Source organism: Chlorocebus sabaeus, chromosome 16 (genome assembly GCF_047675955.1).
Source record: "Chlorocebus sabaeus isolate Y175 chromosome 16, mChlSab1.0.hap1, whole genome shotgun sequence".
NCBI classification, from domain to species: domain Eukaryota; kingdom Metazoa; phylum Chordata; class Mammalia; order Primates; family Cercopithecidae; genus Chlorocebus; species Chlorocebus sabaeus.
This window is the reverse complement of record NC_132919.1, coordinates 65286279-65311235: the sequence shown is the minus strand read 5'-3', so window position 1 is coordinate 65311235 and position 24957 is coordinate 65286279. Positions and strand designations below refer to the sequence as shown.

The window sequence follows — 24957 nt, the reverse complement described above, 5'->3', positions numbered from 1 at the left end:
TCAGCTCACTCCCAATTCACTTATTTTTGCTTTGTCACGGCTGCCCAGTCCCCACTGGTAGACCAGGAAGTAGGTCATGGCTGCGGGGACCACATGCTGTCGCTGCTGCAAGGGCCGGCCTCTGTTTCTGGGGCTGAGTGGGGGTCAGACCTGCCAGGAGCACCACCTTCTGTGGGTCCTGCCTGGATGTCACATCCCAGCCCCAAGAAGTCACTGCAAACCTTTGTATTGTTGAGCTTCACATCCTAGAATTCACTGTCACTGTGGCTGCTGCATGAAGTGGTCCTGGGAGAAATGGGCATTGGCATTAACAGGGAAATTGATGGTCTGGGGAAAAAGTCATCCTCATTCTATTGCATATCTATGGGTGATTGAGACTGGCTGATGTTGAAGGGGTTTCTCAGCCATCATGTGCCACATTATGGAACAGTGGTGTAGGCAGCCATTTGACACCCAGTGCTGACCTTTGTTTAACAACCTCACCTATATATGACAAAATAGTTGTCAGAAATAATCGTGTAATGAAATGACTGTAATAATGGCCAGAAAAGAAATGCAGATAACAAAATGTTTCTCTTATTGAACTCTGTACATATAATTGCACCAGGATTTTTTCCAAATAAAAAGTAAACATACTACAAAAAGGAAAAAAGCACAAGTATTTATTAAATAGTTTTTCTATATCTTTCTGAGCTTCGATCCTTTGATTGCAGACTGATGTAATATTTTATGCAAATCATTGTTTGGTTACTAAGTGAACTTTAAGAAAAGTAAGATGTCTGTAAAAGTTGCCCATAATTTAGTAACTACTGTATTGTACCATTGATGTACAGCTTTATTTTCTTGATTAATTCTTTAAACAATATAATTCACAATTTAAAAATAATAAATTTCCACTTAAAATAGTATTTAAACTCAGCAAAATATATCATCTATGAGTAAACTTTGTATTACTAAGCAAAAATATTACACTTTGTGGTTCACATGCTGTCTCACTGTTTTAAATTTTAAATACAAAAACTCCAAGTAGGCTGGGTGTGGTGGCTCACACCCGTAATCCCAGTATTTTGGGAGGCTGAGGCAAGTGTATCACTTGAGTTCAGGAATTCGAGATTTGCCTGGGCAACATGATGAGATCCCGTCCTTACTGAAAATAATTAGCTGGGTGTGGTGGTGCACATCTGCGGTCCCAGCTACTCAGGAGGCTGAGATGGGGACAGAGGTTGCAGTGAGCCAAGATCGCACCACTGTACTCTAGCCTGGGTGACAGACTGAGACCCTGTCTCAAAAAAAAAAAAAAAGAAACAAAAACTCCAAGTGGTCGCACAGAATGACAGGACTGAAGTAACTTAGCTCCCGTTTCTGTCTTTATAATCACTGTCCTACCATTGTCTGTGCTTAGAATCTACTTGCTTAATGCAGGAACATGTGTTCTCACAGAGGTGGAAGATGCAAATGGCACCCAAAGCAGGCTGGAAATTCTGAACCATTAAGAATTTACTCTCGTTTCTTTCTTCCCGTGCCGGTATCGCTCTCGCAAGCATGGTTAATGTCCCTAAAACCCGCTGGACTTTCTGTAAGAAGTGTGGCAAGCACCAACCCCACAAAGTGACACAGTACAAGAAGGGCAAGGATTCTCTGTATGCCCAGGGAAAGCGGTGTTATGACAGGAAGCAGAGTGGCTATGGTGGGCAAACTAAGCCGATTTTCCGGAAAAAGGCTAAAACTACAAAGAAGATTGTGCTAAGGCTTGAGTGCGTTGAGCCCAACTGCAGATCTAAGAGAATGCTGGCTATTAAAAGATGCAAGCATTTTGAACTGGGAGGAGATAAGAAGAGAAAGGGCCAAGTGATCCAGTTCTAAGTGTCATCTTTTATTATGAAGACAATAAAATATTGAGTTTATGTTCAGTTCAAAATTAAAAAAAAAAAGAATTTACTCTCTACGAGGCACGGTGGCTCACACCTGTAATCCCAGGACTTTGGGAGGATGAGGCAGGCAGATCATCTGAGGTCAGGAGTTCAAGACCAGCCTGGCCAACATGGTGAAATCCGTCTCTACAAAAATACAAAAATTAGCCAGACATGATGGTGGGTGCCTATAATCCCAGCTACTCGGGGGACTGAGGTGGGAGAATCGCTTGAACCTGAGATGCAGAGGTTGCAGTGATCTGAGATCAATCTGCACCATTGTACTCCAGCCTGGGAGACAGAGTAAGACTCCATCTCAAAACAGAGAAACAGAACTTACTCTCAAAACAAATACATGTGGCTGACTCCACATATGGTAGGGCCAACTGTATAACTAGAAGTTCTCCAAATAACTTCTGTAGAGAAAACAGTTTATTAAAGGATAACTTTTTTAAAGTGCTATCTGGAACCTTACCTATATATTACTAACACTCAGAGATCGCACCAATTGTTTATAACTTAGACCAGGGCCGGGCACAGTGGCTCATGCCTATAATCCCAACACTTTGGGAGGCTGAGGCAGGTGGATCACTTGATGTCAGGAGTTCGAAACCAGCCTAATCTGCATGATGAAACCCCATCTCTACTAAAAATACAAAAATTAGCCAGGCATGGTGGTACACACCTGTAATCCCAGCTGCTGGGGAGGGTGAGGCAGGAGAATCTCCTGAACCCAAGAGGCGAAGATTACAGTGGGCCGAGATTGCGCCATTGCACTCCAGCCCGGGCAACAAGAGTGAGAACTCCGTCTCAAAAAAACAAACCTTAGACCAGGAAAATTTTTTTAAAGGGAGGAGTATTTTATCACTGGCATTGTTTAGGATTGCTGGCACATGATGCTAATAAAAAGCAGACTATTAGTTTGTTTTATTACTGTTTTTGAACTCTCTCTCTTTCTTTTTTTTTTTTTTTTTGAGAAAGAGTCTCACTCTGTTGCCCAGGCTGGAGCGCAGTGACTACGATCTCAGCTCGCTACAGCCCCCGCCTCCTTGGTTCAAGTGATTCTCTTGCCTCAGTCTCCCGAGTTGCTGGGATTACAGGGCACCACGCCAGGCTAAGTTTTTGTATTTTTAGTAGAGACAGGGTTTCATCATATTGCCTAGGCTGGTCTCAAACTCCTGGCCTCAAGCGATCTGCTCACCTTGACCTCCCAAAGTGTTGGGATTACAGGCGTGAGGCACCATGCTCGGCCCTGTTTTTGAACTCTCTAGAGACAGTCCAGCCCTTTATTACTTGTCCTGAGGCAGCTGCTCCCTTCACCTGGCCCCTCGCATTGTGTTCCGGACCCTTGTCCTGGTGGTGCTGAAGAATATCTCTGTCGATCCTTTTGGGACTGGGGAAACTGAGGCCCAGTGCCACGTGATGCCATTTGTTCAGGGAAGATTAGGTCACGTGCTAGGTCCCCAGTCACTTGACCTTCTTCCCAGACAGGAAGAAGCTACTCTGGGTCTGAGTCCTGACTCTCTCAGTGCCCCATGTGTCTTTGCACATTGAAATGTTTTCTGATTTTTTTTGCTGTTATATTTACTTTCAAAAATAACCAGCAATAAAATGTTAGGTTTGAGAAGGTTGAAATGAGAATTGATTTGAGTTAAATTCTAGCAGATTTTTCTTAGAAGAATGATATAATCTCCAGCTACCTGCAATTGATCTACTCTGAATTAAGAAAGAGGCTTCCATATGTTGTTTATATTTTGCACTCTTGATATGTTTCTTTAAATTATGGTCTTGGGCCAGGTATAGTAGCTCACGCCTATAATCCCAGCACCTTGGGAGTCTGAGGAGGGAGGATCACTTGAGGCCAGGAGTTCAAGACCTCGTCTCTACAGTACGTTTTAAAAATTAGCCAGGCATGGTAGCATTCACCTGTAGTTCTAGCTACTTGGGAGGCTGAGGTGGGAGGATGGCTTGAGCCAGAACTTTGAGGCTACAGTGAGTTATTATCATGCCACTGTCCTCCAGCCTGGGTGACAGAGTGAGACCTGCCTCAAAAAAATAAGTAAAAAATAAATTAAGTTTCAATCATTAGCAGTCATTAGGATATTTAAATACATATGTTGAATCAAAGTTATGCATGTGTGTATTTTTTTCCCAGAGAGTTGTTTATAGTGTGGATTTTAATTTAACTTAAAAAAAATTTTGACTGGACTGTTGCCCAAATGGTATCACCAGCCATTTGGTTGAGAACATATGTCCTGCAGGCTCTTCTGTCACTGGAGTTTTGCTAGCTGACAGCCACTAGCTAGAGACTGTGGTCAGCACAGAAGCAGGCGTGGACTTGCGCACGTAACCAGGTCAATGCAAAGCCATCACTTCTTAAAAATTCTGAACCCTGCTGTCTGAGATGGTGGTGCAGCCAACAGAGCTCTGCTCTAGGAAGCAGAAGCTAATTCCGTGTCTTCGTTTGCCCTTGACTAGCTAGGTGACTTTGCACACCAGGCTCGCCTCTGTTACCTTGTCTGCAAAGTGGAATCATCTTTTCCTTGTTAGACAGAAGGTGGACCCTGGACCTATGGGCTTTTTGAGTTTTTCTCCCTCTTAGAAGGACCTCTGATCCTACTGAGTTTAACACCCACGGGTTAATAATTGGGAAAAGCAGAGGAAGAGCTTCTGTTTAGATAATTATATGCATGTTTTTGTCTTTTTCTGGCTGGAAAGATGTCCAAGCTACTGGGAAGATCTGTGCCTACCCAGGGTAGCCCTCTCTGGGGAGGGCTGCTGTATCCAAGATCCCCTCACTGGAATTTGAAAATCAACCATAGTAGGGCCTGCTGACTTTTGACAGCTAATGGTGTGCTGAGAATTGTCCCTCCAAAGACACATTTCCATTCCCTCGGGAGAGTCTGGGCAGCCCCTCCTGGGAGCTAGGATGCTGGCTCTTCCCTCAGCCTCCACCCCAACTGCTCTCTTCCCTCCTTCCCTCCCCAGCTCCCTAATTTCTCTCACAAGGCTTTGTTCCGCAGCAACCTTTCCTAATGCAGTCCTGGCCAGGGCCTCTTCGCAGCCTCATTACATAACCTTCCACAGACTCCTGGTCCAAGGATCACCCCAGAAAGCCAGTCAGAGGTAGGCACGCAGCTGGGGTCCGTTTACTTACCTTCCCCACCCCCTCGGAACTCAGAAGTGGTACAGGAATTTGGACTCCAAGAATTAACAGCTCCACCACTGTTACCAGAGCCAAAACTTCAGGATGCATGCTCTTCATCTGCTGCTAATTTCCAGCTGAGAGCCAGTGGCGCTGTGGTTTCTTAGGAGCCGCTTCCCTGATGCCGGCTCCTGGCCCCAAATCTCTCTGATCCGGGCTCCTCCAGAATGTCTTGTCTCCACCATCCCCTTTGACCAATGGTGTCTTTGCCTGGTAATGTCCCCTTTGCCTGATGATGGCCCTGTCACTCCTCTGTCTAGCACAGAGGAGGCCGTTTCATCCCTTCAAGCCTGCCCTCCCTTCAAGTCTTAGCTCAAGTTCACCTTCTTCACAGAGCCTTCTCCAATCTTCTTGGCTATGTCTCCTCTCAGCTCCAGCAACCTCTGTCTCTGGCACTGATTCCTTACTTAGCTCAGAAAGTCACAGACACTTGAGGCTCAGGACAATCTGCTTTCTCTCTTCTTACCCATGGCCTTGGACCATATGTATCTCTTTGTCTCCACTCCCAAACCCAACCCCCAGAGGGCAGAGAGCATGTTGTCTGTCCCTTTGCTGAGCATGAAGCCCTGTGTGTGGTAGGTAGGCAGAGTTCCATAACTCGTGTTGACCAAGGGGTCACTTTGCTCTGAAATTACCCCTGTGTCCTTCAGTATTTGCATAGATAGCTTCCTGGCCAGCCTGAATATATCCAAGGGCATGGCCCACCTCTGCTCCTGTTTCTAGGTCCCTGGTGGGGTTAGTTCATGCCTTCCTCATAATCTGCCCACTGGCCTGGTCCTCAAGGTCTTCCCAGCTGCTCAGCCAGAGCTGGGAAAATGGGTCACTCCATCCTGTTTATGTCATTCCTCCCTGCCTGGCCCACTCTCCTGCCCACAGGTATCCTGGGACTGCCTGTAGGATTAGAGGACATATGTGCACATGCTTGGGCATGGGACACTCACGCAGCCTCCAAGCACAGCATCAATAATGCATTTGGTGCATTATAGCATGGAAAGCTGCTCTAAACTTTATTACACAGCGGACATGTCTGAAGCAGCTCCCAAATCTACCCCTGAGTGTTTTGCAATTGGCAAGCCTGTTACTTGGGAGTCCACTTTTCTCTGTTCGTTAATAATAGATGCTTCCTACGGCCCCAGCTTGGCAATTTTGATTTAAAGTGATCTTAACCGAAGAGACTAATGGATGGGTCTGAATTTGTGCCTTTTAAGCACAAAGTATTGCTCTTAATTAACTGGATTCTATCCTTTAAGCAGGCAGAGGCTTTCCCCCAATGGCATCATTAATGAACCACATCTGGACATCTTCCAAAGCCTTCTTCTGTTTCAGGCCAATCACAGGTGTGTTCCTGAACACCCAGGAGGCTGTAAGAGCCACATATGCCTCCCAAATACACACAACGTGCGTGCCTGGGGACACAGAGCAGTGTGCGAAGTCCCATTCCATCTCTCTCCACTTGGGAGAGGATGGTTCATCCGTCTAATTCATGGCTCAAAGTGGTAAAGGAGCTCCCCACTCCCTGTGCCATGCCCACTCAGAGTCTGCAAATATGTATGTGATATGAGAGCTCGTCAGTTAGCTGTCATCAGTGTGGCACACATTTGAGGAGTCTGACTCCCTCCAGCACAGGCCAGTGTGCACTGCACTCCTTTCTTTGTGCTTCCACCGTTGCACTGTGCAGAAGTTGGGGCCATAGAAGTACCAGAGCTGTGAAAGGAGAGGCCTCTTCTTACCTCTGCCCTGGTGTCCATCCCCACTTTCTCCAGGAAGCTGGTAGGTGCTGACATGGGAGAGAAGGGAGGGGAGGGGGCCAGGAACAGTGGCTCATGCCTGCAATCCTAGCACTTCGGGAGGCTGAGGCAGGAGGATCACTTGAGGCCAGGAGTTTGAGACCAGGCTGGGCAATGTAGCAAGACCCTATCTCTACAAAAAGAAAAAATGTAATTAGCTGGGTGTGGTGGTGGGCACCAGTAGTCCTAGCTACTTGGGAGGATGAGGTGGGAGGATTGATTGAGCCCAGGAATTTGAGGTTACAGTGAGCTGTGATTGCACCACTGCACTCCAGCCTGGGCAACAGAGCTGAGACTCTATCTCTAAAAAAAAAAAAAGAAAGAAAGAAAGACAAGACAAAGAAAGAAAGATAGAAAGAAAGAGAGAGAGGAAAGAAAGGAAAGGAAAGAAAGAAAAAGAGAGAGAGAGAGAGAGAGAGAAGGGAAGGGAAAGCCCAGAGAGTGGAAGGGTGTGGAGAGAGGAGGTGGCCATCATTCTGGGGCCCTCAGTGTGCACTACCAGATAACGCATGCTCTGTGGGCTTTTGCACCATTTTGCTTGAGCATAAAGAAAGGAAGGCTGCCCCTAAATAGAAAGCACTCTGGAGGCAAAGAAATCTGGCTCCAATCCTGGCCCTGCCAGTTTCCCAGCTGAGGACTTAGACAAGCACCCTTGGACATTCTCAGAGCCATTAGCTGCAAGTGGGTGCTGCCATACCCACCTCATTGGGCAGGCTTGGGGGACCAAGGGTGGTAAATGGCTCGGGGTCTTGCATGATGCGGCCACACAGTAGGTGTGCCATCCAGGTCCATTTATTTCCTTCCTTTCCCCAAAATCAAGTTGTCATTAAAGTGCTAGTCCACATTAATGAAATCTGTAGACATCAACTGTGTTAGTTTTCTATTTGCTGCTGTAACAAATCATCAGAAATTTAGTGGCTTAAACCAACATGAATGTATTACTTTACAGTTCTGGAGGCCAGAAACCCTCCATAGGTGTCACTGGGCTGAAATCAAGGTGTTGGCAAGGTTGCGGTCCTTTCTGGAGGGTCCAGGGAAGAGTCCATTTTCTTCCTTTTTCCAGCTTCTAAAGGTTTCATGCATTCCTTGGCTCATGATCTTCTATAGCTATAGAGAGAAAAAATTTACATCAATCATCTTCAAAGCCAGCCATGGTGGGATAAGTCCTTCTCACATCACCTTGCTCTGACACCAGCTCTCCGCCTCCCTCTTCCACATGTCAGGACCCTCGTGATTACTTTGGGCTCACTCTGATAATCTGGGATGATCTCTCTGTTTGAGAGTCAGCTGACCCAGAGCCTTAATTCCACCTACAACCCCAATTCCTCTTTGCCATGTATAGTAACATATTCACAGGTTCTGGGGATTAGGACGAGCCTGTCTCTGAAAGGCTACTTTACATGAAAATTCATTTTTTAATTAAGATTTTTTTTTTTCCTCTTGAGACAAGGTCTTACTCTATGGTCCAGGCTGGAGTGCAATGGAGGGATCACAGCTCGCTGTAGCCTTGATGTCTCTGGGCTCAGGTGATCCTCCCACCTCAACTTCCCTAGTAGCTGGAACTATAGGCGTGAGCCACCACACTCAGCTAACTTTTTTTTTTTTTTTTTGAGACAGAGTCTCACTCAGTCACCCAGGCTGGAGCGCAATGGCGCGATCTCAGCTCACAGCAACCTCTGCCTCCTGGGTTCAAGTGATTCTTGTGCCTCAGCCTCCTGAGTAACTGCAACTACAGTTGTGCACCACCACGCCTGACTAATTTTTATATTTTTAGTAGAGATAGGGTTTCACCATGTTGGCCAGGCTGGTCTCAAACTCCTGACCTCAAGTGACCCACCCACCTCTCATATTGCTGGGATTACAGGCATGAGCCACCGTGCCCAGCCCCAGCTAATTTTTAAATATTTTTTTGTGGAGATGGGGTTTTGTCATGTTGTCCAGGCTGGTCTTGAACTCCTGGACTCGAGCAATCCTCTCACCTTGGTCTCCCAAGTGCTGGGATTACAGGCATGAGCCACTGCACTCAGCCTTAAGATAAGATTTAATAATTAATATTTTACAATATTAATTGTAAAGAGGTAGGATGAGTAACTAAATTAGGATACAAGTAACCAGGGTCATATTTGCTAATACCTTTGATCACTTTGCACTGGATATCTTATCAGATTTTCCTCATCAGCTCCTTTAGCAGCAGTGTGGCAGCATCTTATCTCATTTTATATTTTTTTGCATAGCACACGCCTGTAAATCGCTGGATTGAGGTGTTTAGATGTTTGTTGTCCCTTGGATGCTTCTTACAAATCCATATTTCATGGCTCACTGGAAAGTGCTATGCAAATGATAAGCTGCAAAAATGGAAAGGAAATTGCAGTGCTCCTGAATTGTAAATGGGCTTTTACGAGGAGGTTTCTAATTGCTCTGCTCTTTCTCTTGAACTGAGGAGTTGAAGTGTAAGTGGCAGATCCGTAACAGATAATCATGTGTGTGATGTGACTTCAGCCTGAGCCTCCAGGACCAAGTCACAGAGCAGGAACAGCCACTCCCCAGTGTCCGTGGGGCCACGTCTGAGGAGAACTCAGGGATTTCATATGTGATCTGCAGTGGCTGGGGGGCTAAGAGAGCATCAAGAGAATGTAACGTGTTCCCTCTGAGTGTGTTACAGATTCTGACATTCTTATTTTCCTTCTGTGGAGAGAGATGTACTCAGTGACCCAACTCACTTTAGCATATGTTTGCTCATTGTTTGTGTAGCTTGAAGAATCAGATATTACCCCCTCCCCCCCTACTTTGGAAGCACAGATGCAATGCCCTAGAATTGTACTGGGGGCTCAAAGAGAAAAGAGAATAGTAAAATCTATTAAAGGGGACAAAGACAGCCTATATACTACAAGCTTTCTATTTTTATGGCAGAGACGTTGTGGTATTTTCTAAGTAAACAGAGTTGACCTGCAATATCAAATGCATGGATTTGATGCTTTGGAAAGCAGCTGTCTTCTGCGTTAATCTGAAATGTCCCCCTGCCTTTGGCTTAAACACTAGCTTTGTCTACAGCCCTTCCATCCTGAACCTGCCCATTCTTGTCCGAATCCTGGCTTCACCACTGACAAGCTGTGTGTCCTTGGGCAAGTTACTTCACCTCTCTGTGCTTCAGAGTCCTCATCTGTGAGTTGGGGAATCTGGACAGAATCTCCTCCATAGGGTATAGTGAGGATTTGTTGAATTATCCCAAGTGGCTACACAGAGTAAGCACTCAAATGATGTCATTGTTGTTATGATTGCTGTTACTGGAGCCTAGAGTTCATTCTGATACTCAAGGCTGTGGTCCTTGTGGCCCCGGTAAGGAACAGTTGGAGGAGTCGGGCATGTTCAGCCTGAAGAGGAGACGACAGGGGATGTGGGATGGTTGAATCTGCGAAGGGCCCCCTGGGATGAAGAACTGGCATGTTCTGTGTGGCTCCAGGGCCCTGAGCAGGACCCATTTACCAAAGTCTCAGGGACACAGTTTCTAGCTATAGACAGAAACATTTTCTGTCAATCAAAGAGGGCGAAAATAGAATGAGCCCCCTTAAGAGGTAGTGAGCTCCCTGTCATTGGAAGGATTCCGGAAGAGCTAGGTAACCACTGTAGTGCTCTCAAGGGGCTTTTTTCTTTAAAGTTCTTTCCAAAAGGTTCTGAGAGTACATAAACAATAGGAAGCCACCTTGGTGCTTTAACACAGATTCTCCCCAGTGATGAGGTTTGAGCCAAAGCCAGACTGGCAAGCAGAGAGGAGGCTTGTGTACAAGGAGTTCCTCGGGTCAATTGCTTTTTTCTTGTTCTAGCCAGCCAGAGGGCTCCTGGTAGAAAACAGGAGACCGGGGAGGCGGAGGCCTGACCAAACCAGCCCCTGCAGGCCAACTGGGAGGCCACAACTCCCACCTACGGGAAAACTGAAGGGCATCTCTATTTTTAGATTGAGCAAAAGAAGATAAATTTAAGTTTCAGCCTCCTTTGCAACTTCTAAAAAGCATCTTTATTGACATGATCATTCACATTCTATAAAATTCCCCCACTTTGAGTTACAATTCAGTGGTTTTAGTCTTCCTTGATGATGTTGATGGTCTTTTCATAGGGCTCTTGGAAGACCCAGAAGCCTCTCAGACACAGGTGGGTGTGGAGGGCATAGCACAGAGGCAGACTTCTCGTTTCCTGGGTCTCCCCTTTAATGACTCTCAGAGACCCCTCCCTCCCCTGCCGCTGGCTTCCACCCCTGGGCTGTAGAGCTTTGCCACTTTCCAAATAGAACTTAATTTCTTCTTCTGTGTCTACACTCTTTGTGCTTCTTTCTTGCCATCTTTTTCTCCTTTGCCCACCCTCCCTCCCTTCTTGCCTTTTTCCCTTCTTCCCTTCTTCCCTTCTTCCCTTCCTCCCTTCTTCCCTTCCTCCCTTCTTCCCTTCCTCCTTTCCTTCCTGGTATGTGACTAATTTCTGTTTCAGGACATAGATGTTGTCCAGGCTGTCCACTGGCCTTTCTGTTGGATGATGGACATTGGCATTGAGAGAGGCTGCTTTTTCTGAAATCATGTTTTGGGGCCCAGGACCTAGGTGTGTGCTTCTGGCTTTGTTTTCTTCCCAATCCAAATTCTGATATGTCCATTTAAATTGATGTAGACCCACAGGGCACTGTGGGACAGATCCTCAGTGGAACATGACTCCGTAACGAGAGCGTTTTGTTTTGTCAAAATGAGAACATATTATTGCTTTTCATCTGATTGTAAACATAATACATGTCTATAAGACAGTATAACGGGACAAAAATGTAGACTCTAATAAGAGAAAATCTCCCTAATTGTATTTGTATTCTCAGAGAAAGCCCTTGTTGGGCACATATACTCTAGTTTGTTTGTTTGTTTACACATATATGTACTCTTTTCTTATTTATAAAAATTCTGTACATGTACATTTCTGCAACTACTATTTCACTTGATGATACATAGACTTCTCTAGACCAGCGTGTACATTTCTTCCTCCTTACAAAGCAGTTGGCTTCGCCCAGGGTGCACCAGGACACAGTTTTGGCTCTGTCCCCAGGGTGTCACGGGACCAGGAGATGATCTCACAGGGTCTGCCATCTGCCCTGCCTGGCTGGAGGCTGCATCGAGAGGGCCAAGGGGCACCACGTGTCATGGATACTGTCAAACAAGAGCCTTTAGAGCTTTCCACGGTCTTTCTTTTGCTTCCCAGCATTGCTTCCCCGCTGGTGGACTCTGAATCTAGAACTAGCTCCAGGCGCCTCTCCAAACTCAGACGGGGGCTGTGGCATTATTATAATGCAAATCTAGGCAAAGCCCTCCCAATACCAGGATCCAGAATGGGGTGGGGCCCTTTGCCCTAAAAAGCTGTTTGATTTGAAAATACAAACAGGAGACAGAAAGGTTTGGCTAAATTAATGGATGAAGTTTTAACGATGGTAACCATAGTAGGGTTCACCGACCGCCAGCGATGGTTCCGAATAATTGACATGTATTAACTCATCTAATTGCCACATTTTACAGACAATACAAAGGAGGCTCTGGGAGGTTGAATGACTTGCCCAAAGTCGCACAGCTCCTGAGTGAAGGATTTGGAGTGGACTCTGGGCAGCCTGGTCTGACGCCCTGCACTGCGCTGTGCTTATCTCTGGCCCCAATGCCGCCATACAGAAGTGTCTGGGAGCACTTTGTCTCTGTCAAAGAGAGAATTTGGAGATGCGTATGCTTGCCCTGGTGTGGCATTTCTCTTTTTTTGAGACAGAATCTCACTCTGTCACCGTGGCTGGAGTGCAGTGGCGCGATCTTGGCTCACTGCAGCCTCCGCCTCCCAGGTCAAGCAATTCTTGTGCCTCAGCCTCCTGAGTAGCTGGAATTACAGGTGTGCACCACCATGCCCAGCTAATTTTTTGTATTTTTAGTAGAGATGTTGTTTTGCTGTGTTGGCAAAGCTGATCTCGAACTTCTGGCCTCAAGTGATCCTCCCACCTCAGCTTCCAAAGTGCTGGGAGTACAGGCATGAGCCACCACGCCCGGCGGTGTGGCACTTCTTACGTGTATTCAGCAGACACTGTTTATCTTCTGTCCCTCCAAGACAGGGCTGAGCTCAGGTCGTTCATTACGGCAGACAACTGCTGATTTTCAACAGAATTGCCATCCTCTTCTCCCCTGCAACTTTCAGAGTGTGACCTCAGACTCAAAAATCAGAAGTGAAAACATCTTAAAAACTATCACCTTTTCTTCCTAATCCTCCTCTCCCCTCCCTGTCTTCCTTGTTGTCCCCATCTAATGAACTATCATGGCAAAAAGAGCCCACTTCTGGCCATTTTCTGTGGCCTTTCAAACTCCCACCTACCCCACTGCTTCTGGGCGCATTCCCTGAAAGCTGAGACTTCGGCGCAGAAAGTTCCAGACCCTCTGTCCCCCCAGATCGCCTTCCTTGTCTTCCCTGTGCTTGCCTGTCACATTGTGTGGGTTCCAGCGCTGGAAGAAATGAGGAACAGACTCTCTAGTTCTCCTTTTGAAGTTTACCTTCACTCCACCACTTCTGAGACCTTCCCAGAAGTTGCCCCTTGTTTCTCCCCCCTCCAGGGCTGACCCAGAGCTGCCCCTCACCTCTTCCTGCTGTCACCCCACTGCCATCAGGGCAGAGGTTGGGACAAAGCCTCTCCTACTGGCTCCTGCTATTCTCCCTCAGGTCCAGCCTCCTCTTCTCCATCTTCAGGAGTCTCCCTCTCCACTCACATGTGATGACTTCAGCACCTTGCATCAATCCAGAACATCACTACTTGTTCAAGTGTCTTACCCATGCATTTTTTTCCAGTGACATTCACAGGCACCCTGTGAGACAGGAGTGTCATCATCTCCATGTTTCAAATGAAGAATCTGCAGTTCAGAGAGGGCAAGTGACTGGCCCAGCCTCAACAGCCAGCCAGTGGACCCCACTAAACCCAGGGCTTCTGACTGCAGTCCGGGTTCCCTTTCCACCCAAATCCATGGAGGGAACTGAGCCGAGAACAGGTGTCCTTCAGGAAGACGTGAAGCCAAAGCCTCCACCTCCAAACTCAGGGGCCCAGGGAGTCCAGGCACCCATCCACTCACAGGGCTGGATGTGGTGCATTCCAGGAGAGGAGTTGGGGGCAAGTGGCCTCTCCGTGCACCCGTGGGGATAGATGCGCACGTGGCATCTCCACATCATGAGGCCTGGCTTCGTGGGTTAGCTCCAGGTCCAAGGAGAAGCCAAGTAGGGGGCCCTCCAAGCTCAGCTTTGGGCCCAGGTCAGGGTGCAGGATAGAGCAGGCCTCCCTAGCCCCTGCCATGAGGCCGAGGCAGTGCATTGTTCACAGCATGCATTCAGAAACCACAGCCTAAGAGCCGGTCATCAGTCCGGGTTACGGCTGATGAAGAGCAGGTGCTTCTGAGAACCCACAATGCTCTTTGGCCAGTGGCCCAAAGGTGCCTCCAAGAGGCTTCACAGCACCCGGAGGTGCTGCTGAGGCAATGCCCTGACTGTAAGGAGGACCATTCACCCTCAGAGAGTGGCCGTGATGCTGTTGCGACAGTCCCACCATCCCTCCCGACTCTCACTCCCAACAGACTTCCCACTCTAAAGCTGAACTCTCCAGCAAATCACCTCTCGCCAGACTCTCCCCAACTCTCTCTGGGTCCACTGGAGGTTCCTCAGTCTCTCTGTGCCTTGGTTTTCCCAGCTGTAAAATGGAGCAAAGAGGGCCTGTGTACCCCCAAAGCTGTGGTTGGAGCAGCTCCTCCTACATTAGGGCCTTGAGTGGGGCTTCGTGATTGGTTGATGGATGTCTCCAAACCCACCCAGTGCCACCAAAGGCTGGGACTGCAGATGCAATGCCACAGGTGTCCTTCCTCAGCCTGGGCAGCCGCACGTCATGTGTAAAATGGGGGTAATAAGATAATAACAACCGCTTGCACCTATGTGGCTATGAGGATTAAACAAGGTAAATGTGTAACAGTGCCTGGCTATAGAAATATTTAGTCCTGTTATTAAGGGAAGAATATGCATGGCTAAAAAGGGAGGGAAGATGTAAAAGCCAGTCCGTCCCCCTCTAGCATATTTAAGGGTAATGTTGAGTTGGTTTGTGGACCATTTGCTGCCTGTTAGAGCCGGAAGGTAGGGACCCCCTCTCAACAGCGATGCTACAAATTATACCCATTGGAGGTTAACCAAAAGACAAAGCTTATTGGCTGGACCTGGTGGCTCACGCCTGTAATCCTAGCACTTTGGGAGGCCAAGGCAGGTGGATCACTTGAGATGAGGAGTTCGAGACCAGCCTGGCTAACATGGTGAAACCCCATCTCTACTAAAAATACAAAAATTAGCTGGGCGTGGTGGTGCACGCCTGTAATCCCAGCTACTCAGGAGGCTGAGGCAGGAGAATCACTAGAATCCAGGAGGTGGAGGTTGCAGTGAGCCAAGGTCATACCACTGTACTACAACCTAGGCAACAGAGGAAGACTCAATTTCAAAAAAAGAAAGAAAGACAAAGCTTGTTAATACCAGCATATTGTTAAGGGAATAAAGTAGGCTGCAGAACAGCTGGTGTAATATGGTGCCATGTAGGGAAAATTACAAGTATACACAGGAGAGGAGTCTGCAAGCATGTGTCCTAAGATGTTAGAGTGGTTTGTTTGCTTTTTTCTTTTATCATTTTGTATTTGACTTTTAAATAAGGACCATGAATCACTTTTATAAAATACATTCTCTCCAGCCCCTACTACTCCTTTAAAGAATAAGAGTGGTTTGCCCAAGAAAGGCAGTTTTTTTTGCTCTGGTTTTCTTGATTCTGACATCAGAGGAAACTCCTTCTCATCTACTTGGGGCTCTGGGTTCAGGGGATTCATTTCAGGCAGATTAAAGTGGTGACCAGGGACATTTGTGGACACAGGGAGGGACGGGATCACCATCAGTTTGTCTCACACAACCACTGCCATCCTCACTGAAGGCTGTTGCCTGATCAAAAAAAGTATCAGGCCAGGCATGGTGACTCACGCCTGTAATACCACCACTTTGGGAGGCTGAGGTGAGTGGATCACTTGAGGTCAGGAGTTCGAGATCATCCTGGCCAATATGGTGAAACCCCGTCTCTACTAAAAATACAAAAATTAGCCGGGCGTGGTGGTGGGCGCCATAGTCCCAGCTACTTGGGAGGCTGAGGCAGGAGAATTGCTTGAACCCAAGAGGCAAAGGTTGCAGTGAGTGGAGATGGCCCCACCTCACTCAAGCCCGGGCGACCAAGGGAGACTCTGTCTAAAAAATTTATATATATATTATATATGTCAAAAATGGGGTAGTTTTTAGAACTATAGTAGTTCTAAAAACAAAGGCCATCCAAGCATGACAGATTTACAAGCACTTTGGTTATTCCAGTAGTTACAATGGAGGATAGAAGCTTTTAGTTAAAACAAACAACACAACAAACCCAGAAACCTTAGGTCAAAACCAAAATTGTCCTCTCAGACACAATCTGCGAATTTTCTCATGACAGTGGGCATTAGCCAACTGACATCAGCCGCAGTCATCCGTGTGCACACAGTGGCACCACCTCCTCCCAAAAAGTGGCCTTTATCCATGCCCTCATACAATCGTTGATTATTGTCTTTGGATTGACGCCCAGAATTATTTCAGTTTCTTCTTGCCAGCATGAGTCTTTTCTTTCTGTATGCTTCTTATCTTCTCTCTTTAATTTGGCAGTTCTGCTTGAAATCTGGGTCTTTCATTAGTAATAGTTCAGTTTGGTTCCAGAACATTCTGTGGTGTGATGCCATGTGACCACAAGCTCACACTTCAGAGCTCTTCGGGGGCCAGTCTTACCGAGCACCTCTCAGTGGCTGCCTGTGTGCTGGGCGCCACTTGTGGTGGGCAAGAGAGAGGAGGGGACACAAAAGGAGACACAGCTCCTTCTTAGAAGCTCAAAGTTGGGGACCAGCTGCCACAGAAGAGTATCTTTAGCATCCCAGACACCAAGATCCGGCCTTACAAGGGTTTTTATTAAGCCTTCTCAGCTCTTTCTTTTTCTTTCTTTTTTTTTTTTTTTTCCAGACAGAGTCTCACTCTATCACCCAGGCTAGAGTGCAGTGGCAAGATCTCGGCTCACTGCATGCAACCACCACCTCCCGGGTTTAAGCAATTCTCTGCCTCAGCCTCCCCAGTAGCTGAGATTACAGGCGCCCAACACCAGACTCAGCTAATTTTTGTGTTTTCAGTAGAGACAGGGTTTCACCATGTTGGTCAGGCTGGTCTCGAACTCCTGACCTCAGATGATTTGCCCACCTCAGCCTCCCAGTGTGCTGGGATTACAGGCGTGAGCCACTGTGCCTGGCTTTGCTGTTGCTTCATCTACAGTATGTTTGACTTGATGACCTCCAGTTACCTTAGACAGAGGTTCTCATCTAAGCTCCAACTTTCCATTTCCATTTTCCTCACCTTTCCCCTTAACTTCTCCACATTTCTCTCAAAATCACCCCAGTTCTGTGGCCGGGTGCGGTGGCGGCTCATGCCTGTAATCCCAGCACTTTGGGAGGCTGAGGCAGGCGAATCACGAGGTCAGGAGATTGAGACCATCCTGGCTAACACGGTGAAACCCCGTCTCTACTGAAGATACAAAAAATTAGCCGGGCATGGTGGTGGACGCCTGTAGTCCCAGCTACTGGGAGGCTGAGGCAGGAGAATGGTGTGAACCCAGGAGGCGGAGCTTGCAGTGAGCCGAGATCGCGCCACTGCACTCCAGCCTGGGCGACAGAGTGAGAGACTCCGTCTCAAAAAAAAAAAAAAAAAAAAGTCACCCCAGTTCTAAAAAATACTCTTCATTTTTCTTTTAAATTTCAAATTATACTCATTGAAATAAATCAAAATAGCATAGAATAAGCAAAAAAAAAAATGGATCCCACCCTTCCTCACTCCCATTACGTAGGGCTAACCATAGTTAACCATTTAATTACTAGGTTTTTTGTTGTTATTTATTTATTTATTTAGAGACAGAGTCTCATTCTGTCACCCAGGCTGGAGTGCAGTGGTGTGATCTCCGCTCACTGCAACCTCCGCTTCCCAGGTTCAAGCAATTCTCCTGCCTCTGCCTCATGAGTAGCTGAGATTACAGGTGCCCGCCACCACACCTGGCTAATTTTTGTACTTTTGGTAGAGACAAGGTTTCTCCATGTTAGCCAAGCTGGTCTCCAACTCCTGGCCTCAAGTTATCCGCCCACCTTCACCTCCCAAAGTGCTGGGATTAAGGCGTGAGCCACCACACCCAGCCCTCCTGGGCTCTCTTTTCCTTTAGTTGCACACACTCCCCTGTTCCTGGAGTAGAGGGATTTCCTAGAGACTGTGGGCTCCAGCCTTCACCTAGGCCCAGGACTAGGATGCCTGCCCTATCACTTATCTTTATAGATTAAAGCAAAATAGCTGGACCATAAGCATTCGAGAACAAATGGTGAATAAGGAGAAAGTTCTCCCAGGAAACAAGAGCTTTAGTTCAGTTGGGCCAGTGTCCTTATATTCCTTAGCTGTTGCCAGTCACTGCTTGATTTAATCTCGGCTATCACTTGGCCTGACAGGTCTGCTGCTGGTGCCAGGATGTCTGGGTTTTTAAGCCTGGCTCTATTACATACTTCCTGTGTGACCTTGGGCAACTTACTCAGCCTGTCTGTTCCTCAGTTTCCTCAGCTGTATTATGTCGGCATAATAGTTTGTTGTGTGAATTAAATGAGGCAATAACTGGAAATGCTTCAAACATGGTTCCTATTAGGAGAAATCCTGCTTTCTGCCTAAATGTGCTGGAAAATTCCTGGTGGTGCAGAGCAGGAGACCAGAGCAAAGGAAAGACAAGGTGTAGAAGCCAAAAATTACCTTGGAGAACAAAGCGCATGTTAAGGTTAATTTTGGATTCTAGGTTTATCTCTGCTTGGTCTTCAGTTACCTGCGAGAGATCCATTTAGGGGATTTTTGTTTGTTTTTAACAATAGCTTTATTGAGATATAATTCATATGCCATAAAAGTCACTCTTTTAAAATGTTTCCGGTATATTCACAAGGCTGTGCAGGCTTCCCTGTGCTTGATTCCAGTCTGGGTTTTTAACTGAGGGGGTAAGGGGGACCAGACCAGAACCGCGGGCCAGGCGGCGATTCCGCTGAGTCACCGCGGGCGCCGGGTGCGCGGCAGTGGAGCCGGGGACCTTCCTTGGCTGCCCCCTAGCGAGGGCCGCAGGGCGGCCTGAGACACCGGCCGGGGCCGCCCCACGGCCGTCGGATTTAGTCGGGTCCCCAGTTTGATGCGCCCGCAGTGTGGGAGACCAGCCCCACTCGGGCTTCCCCTGAGCGCCCGGACTCTTGACTCCAGCAGGGCCTGGGTTATGACCATCAACTCCCCTTTCCCAAAGGGGATGCTCTGTTGGGAAGGCACCCGTTTGCTACCCTAGCGTAGAGATGGGTTTTAGCATCAAAATATCAGAATTCAAGCCTTGCTCTCTGCTTACTAGCTGTGTGACCCTGAAAAGATTTCTGAACGTCTCTGAGCTTCAGTTTCCTCATCATTCCTTCTCACGGGGTGGTTGTGAGCATTACGGAGATCCTCTCTGTGAAGCCCCTGTGAGTGGCTCATCCTCAGGGCTGAAGTAAACGTGTTATTAATAATCCAATACTGGCAAGGGGTGTTGACTGGTCCCCCTCCCTTGCCCAAGGAGCTTTCTAGAACCTGAGTTATCATTACCAAACTGTACTGCCTTGAGTAAGAACGATAGAAGGAACAGGAAGGATGGTGGCAGGTGGAGGAAGGCAGATTGGTCCTCGCCTCCTTGCAGCAAGAAACAGCCCCAGATCGTGGGAGACCTACAGACCTGCCAGACAGACTAGGAGCAAAAGCTGGGGCATTAAGAATCCCCAGGGAGGTTCTCCTGAGGGAGCAGCCAGTTGGATTTTGTAAGCAGAGATTTGGCTGGGGAGGAGTGACGACGTGGGGAGCAGAGGGGCAAAACTGTCAGGAATCCTGCCTTGAGGGCAGGGGTGTGTGTTGGGGGGAATTAGGTCCCTGGGGCTCGGTGGCCTTGGGCAAGTTTCTACCCCTCAGGTCTTTTACCCATCTAGGGACTCCATCTGTCCACCTCATAGGTTACAGTGAGCCTGGATGCACTGTCATGGGCAGGTGCCCAGGAAAATGGCAGACATGTTCCAAACAGCAAGCAGCGTTCCCCAGTGACGTCCAGGGTCACCTCGGAGGTGGGCAAGATGCCTGGGGTTTCTTGTCCACCCCACAACACCTCAGGGGACAGCCAAAACTGTCCCTTCAGGTAAGCTGCACAGAAGATGTGAACTCTGCTGGGAAGACCCTCTTCTTTGGGAGCAAAAGGGACCCAGGGTCTCACCTGCACATCCCTGTCCCTGAGGGCCTGGGGGTTCTTGGAGGCCCAGCCTTGGCAAAATGAGGAAGAACATGAAGGTTGTCCAGGCCCCTGCCAGGCTCCTTCCTTAGCCAAGCACTCCCCTTCCTGCACACATACCCTTCTCCCTCCACTGCATCTCCACTGTTGTCAGAAAAGTCACAATAAAAAGGTCCATATTGTCTAGTTCCCACACTTTTAAGTTTTAAAATTTTATTTATTTATTTATTTATTTATTTATTTATTTATTTATTGAGACAGAGTCTCACTCTGTCACCCAGGCTGGAGTGCAGTGGCACAATCTAGGCTCACTGCAACCTCTGCCTCCTGGGTTCCAGTGATTCTCATGCCTCAGCCTCTCAAGTAGCTGAGGTTACAAGTACGTGCCACCATGCCCAGCTAATTTTTGTATTTTTAGTAGAGATGGAGTTTCACCATGTTGGCCAGGCTGGTCTCAAACTCCTGGCCTCAAGTGATCTGCCTGCCTCAGCCTCCCGAACTGCTGGGATTTCAGGCGTCAGCCACTGCACCCGGCTCCACACTTTTCACTTATTAAAAGACTGTGGTGTCCATCAATGGATGAATGGATAAACCGATGTGGACTATCCCTCCCATTACCCAAGGAATGAAGCACGGAACTTTGCCAAGATGTGGATTCACAGTGAAAGAAGCCAGTCACCAAAAGCCATGTGCTATGTGACTTCCCTTATACGAAATATCCAGAAGAGATACATCCATGGTGACAGAAAGTAGATGAGCAGCTGGGGGCTGGCAGAGGGGAGAAGGGGGAGCAGCTGTCTATGAGATCCAGCCTTTCTTCTGGGTTTGGTGAGAATGTTTTGGAACTAGATAGAGGTGATAGTTGTACAACATTGTGAATGTACTAAATGCCACTGAATCATTCATTTTAAATCGTTCGTTGTATGTTGCATGAATTTTAAGTCAATCAAAAACAATTGTTTGAAAAGGGAGCCTATGGGTAGCGGCAGCAGTGATTGGATTCATGATTCGATTCCATGGCTATCCCTCCCCTTACCCTCCAGCATCTTCTTCTTTTACTCTGCACTGTCATCTTTGTTCCCATATCTCTCTCTCTCAACCCTGCAGACACTTTTCCCTTTCTTTGTCTGCCTTCACCCTCCGGATTTCTCTGTCTCCCTATGAGGCATGAGTTGAGGCTGTGAGGGTATGATTCTGAAGAAGGCACCAGGAGTGACTCAGCTAGCCCCTTCCCCTCCCAGGGCCTCAATTTAGCTACAAAACCACAGGGAGGGACTCAGGAGGCAGTGCCTTTCCAAGGGTCCCTAAAAAATGTCCCATTTTGGTGTCAAGGTTCACTCAACTTTAGCGCTTCCCCTAAAATGTGTTCGTTACCTTCCACCCCACTGCCTCTAAGTCACTGCCTGAGAAAACAGGATTGAGGAAAGGAGAAAGGAAGAGAGAGAGAGAGGAGGAGAGAGAGAGAGAAAGGGAGGAAGGCTAATGAATTTAGAAAAGCAAGAAAACAAGTGGTCTGAGGAAAGCAGCCTTGGTGTGTTTATTTTCCTGTCTGTGTATCGCTTCTCGGCCTTTTGGCTAAGATCAGGCGTATTTTTCTGTCTGTGTGTCTCGCTTAGATTACAGGGATCTGTGGGTGATGACACGTCTGGTCCAGGCTGCGTAGCCACCTCAAGGGCATGCTTATTTATGTGTTTTTCAATTCACTATCTTTGCTTGGGAGTCGCAGGCCAAGAGGCACAGCTGCGCCATTTGTCTATTGGTTTAGATATCCTTTATCCAATTCTTCCAGAGAAATCATCCTGCCCTTGGCTCTGGAGGAGGTGGGCAGTAGCGGTCAGAGAGGTGAGGGAAAGGAAGGAGCCAGGTCTTTGGCTAGGATGCCAGGGTCCCCTGCCTCTCACCTGGCCTGGGCTGGAGACCTCCTGCTGTCCTGTCAGTGATCACCACCCCGCCCCAGGCTCCTGAGTTAGAAGACACAGGCTAAAGTAGACTATCTCTCCATTGAAAAACCCATACAAAATAAAGGTTCATAAAAAATAGAAATTTAGACCCAGTGCTGTGGCTCACACCTGTGATCCCAGCACTTTGGGAAGCCAAGGCAGGTGGATTGCTTGAGCCCTGGAGTTCATGACCAGCCTGGGCAACATAGCGAAACTCCATCTCTACAAAAAATACAAAAAATTAGCCAGGCATGGTGGTGCACATCTGTGGTCCCAGCTACTCAGCCTGTGGACCTACATAGAATACAATGTCAGCATAAGAAGGGAGCCCTGGGGTCACCAAATGGTTTGGGGGGCAAAGAACTTGAAGGTTGAGAGAAGTGGCTTGGTCACCCAGCTGTTGGTTGTGAGACCTGGCCACTGCTTCTACCATACCCTAGACCTGCACCCTGACATCTCGGGTAAAAAGTTGGGGAATGTTTTATGGTCCAGGATGAAGGAACAGGCAGTGAGGGGCAGCGGAGTGTCACTTTGCATTTCTGTCTGCCTGGTACTGGCTGTGTGACTTGGACAGGTAACTTCCCAGACTCCTGGGAATCATAATATCTATGATGATGATGATGATGATGATGATGATGACACCTACCTCAAGGACTGCCCTGAAGGGTCACAGAGATGCCTGCAAGGCACCTGCATGGAGCAAGCGCCCCTTCTCTGGCAGGTGCCAGGTGAGCACCTCCTGTTGCCAGGCCCTAAGGCTATGGCACTGAATGACCCTGCAAATCCTACCTGGCGAGGCTGGCATTCTTGTGCTCAGTCAGTGTTGGTTGTAAGACCAAGAGGAGTCACTTCATTTTGCTCTCCAGGAACATCTTTCTGGGTCCTATTTTTTGCCTATGTCAAGCAGAGCCTCAAGGATGCTCCTGAAAATGGGCTTGTCTTTATTAACATGGCAGGTAGGTCCCAAAGCATTAGCATGGGGCAGCTGACCTCCCCCAGCCAATGCAGTGCAGTGACTCTTGCAACCGAGTCTAATCAGGTCCATGAACCTACAAGCATTTCCTGTCCCAGGACTGGGGTGAAGGCTGAGCCTCCCTGCTTAGAGATTCTTCCCATGCATTCCACTATTTCTCCCCAAAGAAAAATATTGACCCTCGAGAGGCACACAGTTTATTTCTTTTGCATAGTAAGTAGTAGCCTGTATTTTAAGGAAAAATTGATTTCTGCATCAGCCCCTGTAAGTCATCAGCCTTCTATTGGTGCTTCTGACTCTCTCTAGCTCTGCAGGGGTGTTGGAGGGGGAGGGGAAGGAGGGATCTTTATTAGAAACCAGAATAGTGAGACCCATTGCCCTGTCATCTGCTCCATGGCGCTGAATGAGGCAGCCCGGCAGTGAAACACCGTGAGCGAGCATCCCCAGCCTGCAGAACAGTGGGGCACTGCCCCGAGTCCTAGGAATGACCCTTGATTCTCCTGCTCCTGACTTGGAACCCATGGAAACCTGTAGAAGCAGCTGAGGAAAACCCAACATGAAAAGCAGAACTCCACACTGAGAATATAGGAGGTGATCGGAACATAGAATGATTCTTGCTAAGACTGATTCACTGTTTTTATTTTTTTTCGATTGAAGAAATACTGGAGAAGCCTAAAGAAGGAGTCTAAAAACTCTGGCCCATGGGCCAAAACTGTCCTTGAGCTAAGAATAATTTTCACATTTTTAAATGGTCGAAAAATGAAATAAAATAAGAATGATGTTTTGTGACACATGAAAGCTATGTGAAATTCAAATTCCAATATCTATAAATAGTGTTTTATCAGAACACAGTCATGCTTATTCATTCATCTTCGATGGCTGCTTTCCCGCTACAACCACGTTGAGCAGTTACAACAGAGATCACGTGGCCCACTAAGTCTTACAATACTTACTATCTGGCCCTTTCCAGAAAAAATGTGCTGACTCTTGACCTTGACCTCAGCACTTTGGGAGGCTGAGGCAGGTGGATCGCTTGAGCCCTGGAGTTCATGACCAGCCTGGACAATATTAGTGAGACTCCATCTCTACAAAAAATACAAAACATTAGTCAGGCATGGTGGTGCACACCTGTGGTCCCAGCCACTTGGGAGGCTGAGGCGGGAGGATCGCCTGAACCCAGGAAGTCGAAGCTGCAGTGAGCTGTGATGGTGCCACTGCACCTCAGCCTGGATGATAGAGCAAGACCTTGTCTCCAAATAAATAAATAATACAAAGTAAAATAAATAAAATAATATAAAAAGGAATCAATTTAAAATTATAATGAAAGCCAAGGGGCATAGTAGAACAAATTTTCTAGAGCTCATTAAGTCAAATGAGTCACCAGTTAGTAAAACGTAGTCAGGGGGAAGAGAGGGCAGGATTCTTTGAAGCAGCGGCTCTCCTAAAAACAGAACCCACCCTTGTCCAGCTGCCTTCCCTCCTGAGGGTGTTCCCTTTGACCATGTGACCCCCACCCCCTATTTCCCAGCCATCCAAGCCCACCTCTAGCATAATACGAGCTTCTATTCCCTCTCCCTGACCCCAACCCAATTTTGAAGCCCAGTCTAGTATGTTCTCAACTATACTTCTTGGCTCTGTTCCTTCCTTTCTATCACCTCTGCCTTTTCACTGCAAGCTTGGACCACTGCAGTCACCTCCCTACCAACAGTCGTTCCCTACCCATCCAGTCGG

General features: G+C 47.6%; 2 protein-coding genes across 13 annotated transcripts in view; both read left to right on the top strand.

Moving 5' to 3' along the window:
- The window catches only part of MAPT (microtubule associated protein tau), a 126135-nt gene that overhangs the window by 35893 nt on the left and 65285 nt on the right, over nt 1–24957 (top strand). The window lies entirely within an intron of this gene.
- On the top strand, nt 1517–7300 carry LOC103243263 (large ribosomal subunit protein eL42-like). The gene has a single exon (XM_073005160.1). The coding sequence runs from the start codon at nt 1543–1545 to the stop codon at nt 1861–1863; it is 321 nt and encodes a 106-aa protein (XP_072861261.1). The 5' UTR covers nt 1517–1542; the 3' UTR covers nt 1864–7300.